Below are 12,337 nucleotides of genomic sequence, written 5' to 3' on the forward strand. Positions count from 1 at the left end.
ACTCGGCTCCAAACCGCTCCAATGCATGCTGGAGGTCCTGGTTCGATGAAGCTAACAGAACAACATCATCTGCAAAGAGCAGAGATGAAATCCTGTGGTCCCCAAACCAGATCCCCCTCCGGCCCCTGTCTCCACCTAGAAATTCTGTCCATAAAGACTATGAACAGAACCAGTGATAAAGGGCAGCCCTGCCGGAGTCCAACATGCACCGGGAACAGGTCTGACTTACTGCCGGCCATTCGAACCAAGCTCCTGCTCCGGTCGTACAGAGACCGGACAGCCCTCAGTAAGGCTCCCCGGACCCCATACTCCCAGAGCACCCTCCACAGGACACCACGGGGAACGCGGTCGAACGCCTTCTCCAAATCCACAAAACACATATGGACTGGATGAGCGAACTCCCACGAACCCTCCAGCACCCTGAAGAGGGTGTAGAGCTGGTCCACTGTTCCACGACCAGGACGGAAACCGCACTGTTGTTCTTGAATCTGAGGTTCGACTATCGGACGGACTCTCCTCTCCAGTACCCTGGCATAGACTTTCCCAGGGAGGCTGAGGAGTGTGATTCCCCGGTAGTTGGAACACACCCTCCGGTCTCCCTTCTTGAAAAGGGGAACCACCACCCCAGCCAGTCCAGTGGTACGGTTACTGTCTGCCACGCAATGCTGCAGAGATAATAATGGATGCCCTAGTTTATTTATTAATAAATAAACTAATACATGCCAATTTTGGAAAATACTTAGTAGGTTGCTTAAACATAAGCTAAACTCCTAAAATCCTCAGTAGATGCCAAATTAGCCAAAATAGCTAGCCCGTTGCTTAAATACTAACTAAACTCCAAAATAGCCTAAAATTCCTCAGTAAACTAAATTAGTCAAAAATATTAGCCTGTTGCTAAGATAGAAGTAAAAATGGTAAATGGCGTATACTTGTATAGCGCTTTCTACCCTCCTTCGAGGGCCCAAAGCGCTTCACAGTCACAGACCCATTCACACATTCACACACTGGTGGTGGCTCTGCTGCCGAAACTCCAAGTTGGCATAAAAACCTAGCTACATGACTAATTAGCCCAAACATTAGCATGTTGCTAAAATATTAGCTAAACTTCAAATGAGCATAAAAAAGCTTATTAGATGCCAAATTAGCAGAAAATTAAAAAAAAAGCTCATTGATTGAATATTAGCTGAACTCCTAAATATCCTAAAATTCCTCAGTAAACTAAATTAGTCAAAAAAGTTAGCATGTTGCTAAAATATTTACTAAACTCAAAATTAACCTATAAAACCCTCAGAATATAAAAAATTAGCAACCAAAAAAAACATTGGCATGTTACTAACATTGTAGTTGGAATTAGCATAAAAACCCTCGGTAGATGCCAAATTAGCCAAAAAAGCTAGCTCATTGGTTACTAGCTAAATTCCAAAAAAATCCTAAAATTCCTCAGTAAACTAAATTAGTCAAGCTAAACTCCAAAACATAACCCAAGAATATATTGAAAGGGTTGTTGCTAATCTACCTAAAATGTTGAAATTTAAAGACTTTCTCATTCATTTCCTACTGAGCATATTTTTCTCAATATATCAAGTTTATGAACCAAAAGTACCAGCAGTATTGACATGAAAGTTTTGATACCAAGATTGTGGAAATTGAAAGTGTGATTGAGTTTTTACGTGTTGAAAAATGTGTATAAAGGAGCAGGAGAATCTCAATAGTATGAATGATTACTAAACATTCACACAAAAAAATGATCTTTCCATCACAACAGCTCCGCTGCACACACATTAAACCTTCATCTGTTCCTAGGCAAGGCAAGGCAAGTTTATTTGTATAGTACATTTCATGTACAGAGACAATTCAAAGTGCTTTACATAAGCAGCGTGTCTAGTTCAGGTTCTGGAGAAGAGAAGATGGTATCTTCACATTGACTGCAGTCAAATGAGCCGCCGTTCACATTTCTGTGGTCAAATCAGCATCACTGGATTTTTGGTGTGAGTTTCATCCAATACTTACGGTAGCAGGACTGAGAACGCTGGAAAATCTCCACCAGACTCCACGGAGCTTCTTGATGTGACCACGGAAATGTGAACGGCGGCTCATTTGACCGCAGTTGGAAAGGATTGTAAATCAATGAAAGAGCATTTTGATGTTAGCTTTGATTATTTTATCAAGAACTCTGAGAAACCAATGATTGAATGTATTGATCACAGTCAATAAACATTGGAGAATTAGCTAAAAGAGTCTTTGGTGAACTGGAAGGAGAAAGAATCAGGATTTTGGAGGAAGTTCTGTCCATGAAGATCTTCACTTCCTCGTCCAGCTGACATCCGGATCAGAACCATACGGCTGGACATTACCCAGATTGATGGATGTTTTTATGTAGCAGCGGTGAAGATTTATGCTAGAGGGACACAGGGGGGGATTAGGGGCGGAGCTACTCAGCTCAGCTCCAAAAGCCACGCCCCCTCAGAGGAGATTTTGGAAATGGAGGCTTCAGATCAACATGAAAAATGTCTTTTTAAGACATTTAGGTTGTGGGATTTTGGTTAAAAACTTCATAATCATAATCAAAACACTATTGGGAATATTTTCTTTTAATAAAAAAAAGTTGCCTTAAACAAATCTCATGTCATGGTATCCACTGCTTCCTGCGAGTTTCATTTCAGCATCCCAGAAAACCTTGTTGGACTTTCTCTGGTCTGGTCACCACTGGCTGAAGTCCGCCATCCTCTACCTTCCAGTCGAGGAGGGTGGACAGGGATTGGTTGACATCAGCTCATGAAAAACTGCAGTGTGGGGGTGGGGGGGTCTTAAAGGAGCCCTGCATCTGAAGTAACAAACACCAGTTTGAACTGGAATGTATTGAAGACAGGACACAACTCTAAGATATACGGTATTCTGCATCTAAAATGAAAGTTTTTTGCTGATCACCACTAGCTCTGTGGAGGAATTGAGTGTAAGTGTTGGACTGGGGGTGGAGCCGTCAGAGCAGACTCTTCCTGAAAGGGGCGGTCGCACTCTGTGACATCAGATTGTGAGGACCCGCTCGTTTTTGTGGGTATGGGAGGTTCATACGAACAGGGTCAGTCACATGACTTCAGTTGCTGTGGGGGTCACATGAAAGTCACATGCACGCTGTGGATCGGACCGGAAACGTTTGCGGTTTACCTCCCATCCAGAGGCGCATGAAAAATACAGAGTCAATTCACTTTGAACTGATCCTGATTCGGATCCAAACACCCGGAACCAAAACCTAGAGGAAAGTCCAAACTTCCATTGAATGGACTGTCTTGGTTGATGGCGCCCTCTAGTGGTGTAAAATCTGTCCAACATTGTTGAACCTGAAAAGGCAGAAGTTCAATGAACTTTTTCTGTCCTTTCTGTCTCTGTCAGTTCAGGAAACATTTCAGTGGAAAACAGAAAATCAACATCATCTTTCAGTCGGATTCACAAATCAAACCAGTGAACCTGATGGGTGAAGGATCTGTCTGAGTCATACGTGGATCAGGTTTTTCTCTGGTGGGAATAAATGTGTTGGAAGAACTGGTTTTCTTTGTGTTTGTAAAGTTCAGCAGGGCGTGTCCATGTCAATCCAGTTGCTGTTGAAACCCTTCAGTGAGCAGAACTCTGGGTTTGTTCTGGAAACCATCATCAGGACCAGACCTGAGTCCAGTTCCAGTTCTACATCCGGTTTACGAGACATATTCCAGCCTCACAGGGATTAGTTCCTGTTTGGATTTTCCCCTGAAGGTGTTTTGGTTCCCCCTCAGAGGTGTTGAGGTCACTTCCTCCTTTGCTCAGTGCATGACTGCAACGAGGATTCCAGCCTCTCCCTTTAGGGGGCGCCACAGGGGATTGTTCTCCTCCATCTGACCCTCTCCTCTGCATTCTCCTCTCTCATGTCCTCCTTCTCTACATGAGCCTCCTCTGAGGTGCTGTGAGTGGACACAACAAGGTCATTTTCGTGCACAGAGGTAGAGCGGTTGACCTGATTGGAAGGTGGCAGGTTCAAGTCCCGTTTTGGCAGCCTCAGAGTGTCCTTGACACTGAAGCCCACGTTGGTCCTGGCGGTCTGGTTAATGTCTGACATAGAAGCTCCGCCTCCATCAGTGATTGTAAAGCGCTTTGGGCTTTGATGAAGAACATTTCTATCAATGTTTACCTTATTTACAAATTCAACACGAAGAAAAAAACTTTCATTTTATTGACTGAAACAGTTCAGTTCTGAAGCTCTCTGTGACTTTCCTCTGAAGTTCTTTTCAGCTTTCGGGACGAAGATAAAAAAAAAAAAGCAGGAGTGACATCATCAGGATGTTCAAACGGAAAATCCGTGACGGTTTGAGCGAGCGCTTCTGAAGATCTCAGCATGATTTCCAAGCGGTTTTGGAACATTTGCGTTCCTCACATCAAGACATGGAGGACCAATGTGAGTTCATCCAGGAGGTTATCCTGAATGATGAAGATCTCCTGGAGCTTCACTTGGACCTCCTAGAACTTCAGAAATCCAGGCCAAGCTGAAAGCTGCAAAAAGAATGCGGGACTCTTTAACACTAGAATCCCTGGAACTTTCAGCTTCTGCTGCAATGCCCCCCTCCCCTTCTCAAAGTAGTGTTGTGGTGATCACCTTAACGACTGGACCTTCAAATTGCAAATTAGATCTAGGTTGTACGACAGCACACAGTTCTGCTCCCTCCCCCCATCCACATACCTAAGAGAAACAGGTTTTTTAGGACCAGGCAGTCCTGGCCTACAAGAAAGACTTTTCTCCAGTGTGTCTGTGTTTTGTGGCACCACTGGCTGTCTTCAACATTCTGGTTGCCTTTTTTGAATTGGGAAAATTGTCTTTTTACAGATGAAGGCTTCTCATCATTCTCTTCTTCAACAATTAATAGTTTATTAGTCTACTTATGTATAAGTATCATGTGGAGAGGATGTTCTGGCTGCAAATCTATGTACTGGCATATCCTCATCATAGGAGGAATCTGAGAAGATGAACTCTGATTCCACAACAAAAGAATCGTCTTCACTGCTCCCAGAGTCCACATCGAGGATTATTTGAAATAGAGCTAAGGGTTTCAGAGGAGTGTGAGTCTTGCTGATATTGGGATGTTTGTCTTTTTGACTTGAAGATGTGTCTATGTTTATAAGTCATAAACATGCACTATATGACCAAAAGTATCGGCTCACCCATCCAAATGATCAGAATCAGGAGTCCTAATCACTTGGTTTGACCACAGGTGTATCAGACATGCAGACTGTTTTTGGAAACATTAGTGAAAAAAAAGAAACTAATAAATGGTCCCCCCCCCCTTTCTTTCTTTTTTTCAAATAAATGGTTTTCAGCTAGTCATAAACCCTCATCATCAAACTCATGCTAAAAAACTCATGCTAAAAAACTCATGCTTTAAACCATTATTCATAGTTCATGTAGAGAAAATGGTCGAGTCGGGGTGGGATTATATAGGTTCACTTCCTTCCACTCCCTTTCAAGTGATCAACTTGTGATTCACTAAGTGATATGTTAAGTATTATGACCTGATTGCTTGAAATAAACAATTATTGAAAACAAAGTCATAATTTATCTTTAAGAATTTTAAATGAGGACAGGAATCACATTTGGTCTAAAATGTTCAATAGCTCTAAAGATGTTAAAGCTAAAGTCACTAAACTTTCTCACATGACTAATTATCACTTATATAACAAGAAAACATTTTTTTCTAGTTTATATTTGCTCTGTTTTTACTTGTTTATTAAAGCTACTTCACAGAAGTGTTTTATTTAAGTTTTTAATGATAAAAGAAGGTTAATGAAATATAAATAAGGGACAACACAAATCTGTTTCTTCAATTTGTTTATGTGTTACAAAAGTATCGGATCAGGACTCGGTATCGGCAAATCCACAAAATCAAATTACCCGGAATCGGATCGGGCCCAAAAAAACCTGATCGGATTTTTACAACATAGAATGAAAGTTTTGCTAATAAACATGTTTTTGAATGAAAATACAAAATAATCCAGGCTAAAGTCACAGATTCCTTTGGGCCACATTTATTTCTGCTGATAGAGGAACATCACAGACCTCACAGCTCCATGATGTGACCTTTCTTATGTGGCTTCAGGCTGTGGCTCTCAGAACTCTTGGGCACGTGATATTTTTGGTGACCCGGTCAGCGGGTAAAATACGAGCGTTTTGTCCTGTCGCAGCGCAGCGGTTCTCTGGTTCAGTAGACTTCACCGGACTTCAGTGGAGCTTGCTGGATCCGGCCGCCGGGCCTTGACTTTGACACATGTGCTCTAGTGTTTACAGTTGCCAGCAATGGGACTCTAATGAAAGTTGGACCAATGTTTGTGAATGTTTTGTTTTATCCCAGCAACCCTGTACACATCAGCAGGTTGCAGACGGCCTCCTCCGCTGCTGAGTCATGCAGGGAGGTGCTCCCAGCTCCATGATCCCAGTGATCCGCCTGCAGACACATTGCAAAACTGAAACCGTTCAACGGCTGCTTCTCTGCAGGCTTCGTGTGTGCAACCTGCAGGTCGGCCAAACAACAACCATGAGCTAACAGGATTATGCTGACGCGGCCTGTTTTCACCAAAGCGCGTTTCCCTCTCGTCTTCTTTGTCTGCAAAGGTCTCCATGAAAGTGAGGATCCAGTTTTCTGATGTCATCAAACATGCAGACAGATGCTGCGTGAAAGGAGATTATAATCCACTTTCATGGGTGGGTGAGTCTTTTGTGGCAGGGGTTTTGTCGTTTAATATTCACATTCTCATATTCACTTTTTATTTCAACAGAAGAACACTCAGAACAATAAGCGGGCGAGTGTCTCTGCTTGGAGTTCAGGATTCTTTCAGATGACAGTCGAGAAGGGAAATAAATTAAATAAAAAAAATCTGTATCGATCTGCTCATAAATAAAGAAACTCTGCTCGCTCAGAGTTGGGCAGTGGCCATCTGTTGGGGTGTCAGCCCCTGTGGGACAGCTGAACTCAATCCCACAGCTCCAGCTGGGAGGACCTTTCGTCTCAAGACAAAACAAAGTCTTGACAGATGAATCCTCCATCCTTCAACGGACTCTGCTTTCATTTTTCTCTGACTTGAAATGTCCTTCCTAAAAATCTGTAGAGAGCCGGCGCCAGGATTTCATTTCCCTTCAGGGTAAAACAGAGAAAATGTCAGCACAGTTTGACAGACAGTTTTCCTGCCTCGAGGACGGTGAGTCTGAGCTTACACGTTGCTGCCGGGAACGATGCTTTCCTGATGCTGCTTCGTCAAGCTAAACTTCCTGAAAAAAGTGGGCAGCCGGAGCTTCTTCCTCCTCAACCTGGAAGAAACGCTGAAGAGAAAGGCCCAGTCAAAGATCTGCGTAAAATGCAGAACTGGGATGTTAATGGGAAGCTTTGAGGACACGTGTGAGCCTGTCACTGACGTGCAAACGCACTGGCATGGCTGGAATTCTAAATCCAGGCTGCAGGAAGCTCAGCTTCCTTTCCACTGTGGACAGACTCTTCAAAGTGTTTTGGAAAGAAAGCACCAGTATTTATCTCAGATGATATCACCTTCTATGAACTGAGTCAATGCACAACAATACTAGAAAGAGGAAATGGTCTGTCCAAACTGTTTCTATATCGTGTTTTGGAAGAACAGCACCAGTATTTATCTTTGATGAGCTCATTTTCTGACTGGAGGCACAACATTACTAGAAAGTAGAAATGTGTTTTCCGTGCGGTTCTTGTGCAGAACTCACCATTCCATCTGTAATGAGAGGCGCTGCTTGGTCTCCGGTTCGTCTCCTTCCAGTCTGAGCGCTTCTTCATCCTCTCCTGCCTCTGCGCCCTTATCTTCTGCTATCTGCTCCCACTGCTCGCTGTCCACCCACAGAGCTTCCTGCAGGCTGAGGCCGCGGTCAATGCAGGTGACCTGGCGGCACAGCGGGCAGGACACCATCAGGTAGCCGCTCCTGAGCTGCTGCATGGCCTCCAGACACAGTTCACAGAAGGTATGTCTGCAGTGAAGCACCCGAGGGATCCTGTCCATGCGGGAGTACGGGAAGAAGCAGACGCTGCAGTCGCTGTCCTCACACAGAACCATGGTCCAGCTGGATACGAGGGGTTAATGTTTCTGAGGAGATGCAGAAGGTCCCAGACTCCCTTCACGGCCGAGCTGTACAGATACATGAAAAGGTTGTGGATTAATCATCATATTATCCAGAGATGACAAAACATTATTTTATTTCTAAGAAAAAAAAAAACAGGCATTCTTTTGTCAAAAAACATTGCTGATATATGAGTTCTTGTGGACACCAGTTCACATGAAGATATGAAAATATCATTTTCTAACATTTTAATTTTGGCATTGAAAAAAAAAACTGCTTTTAATTCAAAAAGTTGAAAGGACAGAATAAAAAAGTTTACTACTGACAGAAAAATGAGAGTCAAATCAAATAAAGATGGTATACTTACACGAGTAAAATCCTTCTAGTTCGGGTTCTCAGACTACTTTATTTTTTATCAAAAAGCTTTGTCTGTCTGCAGTCCATCCAGTGTTTTCTAAGGACCGGCGAGTCTGCCCCCTGTTAAGAGAGCGCGCGGCCGGAGGCGGGACAGAGACGTCTGTCACCGCCCAAGACCCTCCCAGCAACAGCTGGGGAAGCTGAGCTCGCTTCCGTCTTTGTTCCTGTGTTTGCTGAGAGGCAGGTGGAAGGGATGGCTGTTAGAGATAACTGGCTTAGAAATGATACATGCAAAAATGCAGAAGTCAATGGATTTGAAGCAAGCAAAAAAAAAAGAAAAACCTTGGGCTCGTCCGGGATTTGAACCCGGGACCTCTCGCACCCAAAGCGAGAATCATACCCCTAGACCAACGAGCCATAGATGACATGCGCACTTTTATCTATCTTACCCTGTTTACACTACTCGTGTTTTTCATTTTTGTCATAGCTGAAGATGTTAAGACTGCTGCTCTAAATAAATGATTTGCACGGCTATGAAGACATGACGTACCGTCCTTCGGGCGTTTATCGTCACCAACGCGATCATGATTAAAATAGGGATTTGAAACATATTGCGCTCGGCGTGGCACTAATTGTGTGTGTGTAAAAATAAAAAACAAGCCAATATTTATTTTAATGCTAAAAAACTCTGGGCTCGTCCGGGATTTGAACCCGGGACCTCTCGCACCCGAAGCGAGAATCATACCCCTAGACCAACGAGCCACGTGTCATGTCTCCCGTGCTTACGGGTATTTATCCAAAGATAAATAGTAAATGTCCACCACCACGCATACAGTATGATTGCAGACTCCACCATTTTTAGCTGTTTCCCTATCTGAGTCGAATATTTTAAACTCGTGCCTGCAGGCCTACATTGCACTGCGATTTGGGGTTGATAAAGCTTGAAGAACGTCCAACGTAATGGCGTCATCAACAATGGGCGGGATTACCGCCTTATTTCAGGAAGTCGTTTGTAGTCATAGTAGCGCCTAATCTTTCACTGAATTGCTGTAACTTCAATTGAATTTTTAACTCTCGTTCGAACATAATCTGATTACCAGGCTGAGGTGTAACGACCATTTATTCCTGTTTGGACTTCCCAGTTAGAAAACCGTCAACCTGATGATGGAGGCTCCGCTGGAATCCACGCACAATCCCGACCTGAAGTAAGAGGACTGTCGCGACATCACACCACTAGACAAAGTTCGGCTTCTAAGTCACATGAATATTGAGTGCTATTTCTGCCGGTGATGTCGCAAACATCAGTCGCAGTTTTGAGATGAGAATTTTCAAATTGCAAAAAAAATGTAGTGTTAAGAAAAGAAATCATAATTTGCAAGTACAAATATTTAACATTTACTTTCAATAACTTATTTTTGCCTTCCAGAAGTATTTTTGCTATTGCAGCATAAACGTTTTTAGATATGTAGTGCCTCATCTCGCTTTCACCCTATCTTCCTCAAACCCTAGAATAAACATTACACTAAACAGGCCCGTGTTATCTATGAATCCAAGGGGGCAAAACATTAGTAAAAGTTTGATTTTCTTTAAAGGGGCCCTACCATGAAAATTCTGCTTTTTAAGGTTTTAAATGCATTTTACTGTTCATTCCTCTCTATAAAGAACTCAAAGCGGTATTGTGATCCGTTCATGCATTGAAGAGTAATCCTCTAAAAACCTGCACTGTCTGCAGCAGCCCCTCCCGTACCCACGAAAATGAGCGGTTGGAAAGGTGCTGACCTAAGATCGATGTCAACAGCTCCCTCCAGGAAGAGTCTGTGCTGACAGCTCCGCCCCCAGACTAACACAACACTCAATTTATCCACTTACTAGTGATAATTAGCAAAAAACTTCCATTATAGATGCAGAATAATATATCTTCCAGTTGTGTCCTGTCTTCAGTTAACCCCCGGTCTGGCACAGTCGTGAAGGAGCGAGTGTGTGTTGTGAAGCAGTGCAGCGATGTCCAGGCCTACTAAAGACAGATGTATCATATGTGCATCCACCTTTGAAGATGTTTGGATTATTTTTGTGGGAGAAATACAGACACACGGATTTTGTCTGGGATGACGTCATGAAATGGATAGCAGCAGCACGCAGCGGCAGGCGGAGCTTCAGGAATCGAGTTGTTTTACTTTTGGGTAGGAAAAAACTTACAAGATATAACTAATATTTCATAAATAATTTGTTTCTTAGTGTTCCAAAGGTAATATATGATCATATACGTGGATATAGTTCACCCTAAAAGGCTGAAGAAAATCATGATATGGCATGATCTGTATGTCTATGCCGTAGATGTGAGGCAGAGACACCTTTTGGATAGAATCTAGACCTGTCAGCAGGCTGTTTGGGGTGGCACAAACGCAACACTGAGAAAAAAATTGAATGCAAAATCAAAGATGGGGCGAAAGCGAGATGAGGCACTAGACATCTAAAAATGTTTGTGGTGCAATTGCAAAAATATTTTTTGGAAGCAAGAAAACAAACGTTTTTGAAAGCAAATGTTAGATATTTTTATTTACAAGTTATGATATTTTTTACTTGATACTTTACATTTTGTTTGCAATTTAGAAAATTTTGACCTCAAAACTGTGATGTTTGCATGCATCGTGGTGCCACAAAAATCACTCCATACGTTTTCTGTACTTGGTCCGCAGCTCCGTGCTGTCTGGATGTGAGCCAGAGCTGCAGGAGTTAATGAGGCAGATCGATATCATGATCAATCATCAGAAGAAGGAGTGGGAGGCTGAGATCCGGGCTTTGGACATGCGGCTGAGGAGCACAGAGGAGGAGCTCCTTACCTCCAGGAGCATCATTGAACGCAGAGACCTGGAGGTGAAGACAGGAAAAGTGACCACATTTTGGATTTTGTTGAGTCATAGCAGCTGGACTTAAAATTGTCTCCTTGAAACGGTTCCTGTCAGATTGGATTACTCCACAAGCAGCTGGAAGAGGTTCAGATTTGCCCCCAAGATGTCGTTTCTAAATATGAGCAACAGCTGCAGAAAGTCAGTGAGGAGGTGAGGCCACTCATTCAAAAAGTTTTTAAGTCTTTATTCCAAATAACATTTTGAGAAACCTGCATTTTCAGTTGGATAAATTAAAGAGAAGTTACCACAAACTTCAGCGCAGACAGCTCAGGCAGACGAGCGGCGGAGCTTTCAGAGAGCTTTCACAGGTAACCACATCCTGGAAACCCTGCTTTGACATTTCCTGACTCTAAAGTCCTGCGGGTCTTCTTGTTCTTGCAGGAGAATCCTCCTCAGTATCAAATCCAGCGGACAGAGCTGCAGGCCCAGAATAAGAGCTTGACCGATGAGCTCCTTCAGATCAAGGTAATTCCTGGATTAACTTGTGATTTTAAATGCATGTGTTCAAACACATGCAGTCTGTGTGTTCTTCTGCAGTCTCAGCTGGCATCCAGGCAGCACTGGCAGTGCTGTGTGGAGCTGCAGCATCTGCAAGCTGAGCTGCAGAGGATGCAGGCCGACCCGCTCTCACACACTCCAAACGCCGCCTCACAGCCCGAGTCGTCTGATCAGAACCAGAGAGAGCAGCAGGTTGAGTTTCAGAGATTCTTCACATTCAGCCACACTTCTTGAAGCTAAACTTGGAACAAAACATTTCTTCTGTTGTGAGAAGAATGTTTGTTTATGGTCCCAAACGAATAAACATCAAAACTGCAGTCAACAAGGAAGTTATTCAGTAATTCAATAGTGAAATTATAAAAACTAAATGCAGTAAACGCGATGTTTTGTTTCCATACATAATAATAATAATAATAATTCATTTTATTTGAAGCGCCTTTCCGGGCTCCCAAGGACACTTTACAATGTAAAAGCACATGTA

At 43.1% G+C, this 12,337-nt stretch overlaps 2 protein-coding genes and 2 non-coding genes across 8 annotated transcripts in view; 1 reads left to right on the forward strand and 3 right to left on the reverse strand.

Moving 5' to 3' along the window:
• Positions 1-6,029: 6,029 nt before the first annotated feature.
• im:7152348 (uncharacterized protein LOC559250 homolog) lies at positions 6,030-9,335 on the reverse strand. Its single transcript, XM_024259084.2, has 4 exons — positions 8,460-9,335; positions 7,745-8,160; positions 7,229-7,333; positions 6,030-7,148 (listed from the first exon to the last, which is right to left on the reverse strand). Exons 2-4 carry the CDS (start codon positions 8,086-8,088, stop codon positions 7,109-7,111), a joined length of 489 nt encoding a protein of 162 aa, XP_024114852.1. The 5' UTR covers positions 8,089-8,160; positions 8,460-9,335; the 3' UTR covers positions 6,030-7,108.
• Positions 8,795-8,866, reverse strand: trnap-ugg. Its single transcript has one exon. It is a non-coding gene; the product is annotated as a tRNA-Pro (tRNA).
• Positions 9,140-9,211, reverse strand: trnap-cgg. The gene has a single exon. It is a non-coding gene; the product is annotated as a tRNA-Pro (tRNA).
• Positions 9,336-9,438: 103 nt separating the features above from the next.
• cep63 (centrosomal protein 63) overlaps positions 9,439-12,337 on the forward strand; it is a 6,652-nt gene continuing 3,753 nt past the window's right edge. For 2 of the 5 annotated variants that reach the window (XM_024259174.2, XM_024259175.2), the window contains exons 1-6: positions 9,439-9,654; positions 11,146-11,323; positions 11,413-11,508; positions 11,580-11,666; positions 11,740-11,823; positions 11,896-12,048. In XM_024259174.2, coding sequence (XP_024114942.1) covers positions 9,611-9,654; positions 11,146-11,323; positions 11,413-11,508; positions 11,580-11,666; positions 11,740-11,823; positions 11,896-12,048 — 642 coding nt within the window. In that variant the 5' untranslated portion in view covers positions 9,439-9,610. The remainder of the gene's footprint in view (positions 9,655-11,145; positions 11,324-11,412; positions 11,509-11,579; positions 11,667-11,739; positions 11,824-11,895; positions 12,049-12,337) is intronic. The other 3 variants (XM_024259176.2, XM_036211712.1, XM_024259177.2) reach the window with 3 other exon arrangements.

The sequence above is a fragment of the Oryzias melastigma genome, linkage group LG4, assembly GCF_002922805.2.
Source record: "Oryzias melastigma strain HK-1 linkage group LG4, ASM292280v2, whole genome shotgun sequence".
NCBI lineage: Eukaryota > Metazoa > Chordata > Actinopteri > Beloniformes > Adrianichthyidae > Oryzias > Oryzias melastigma.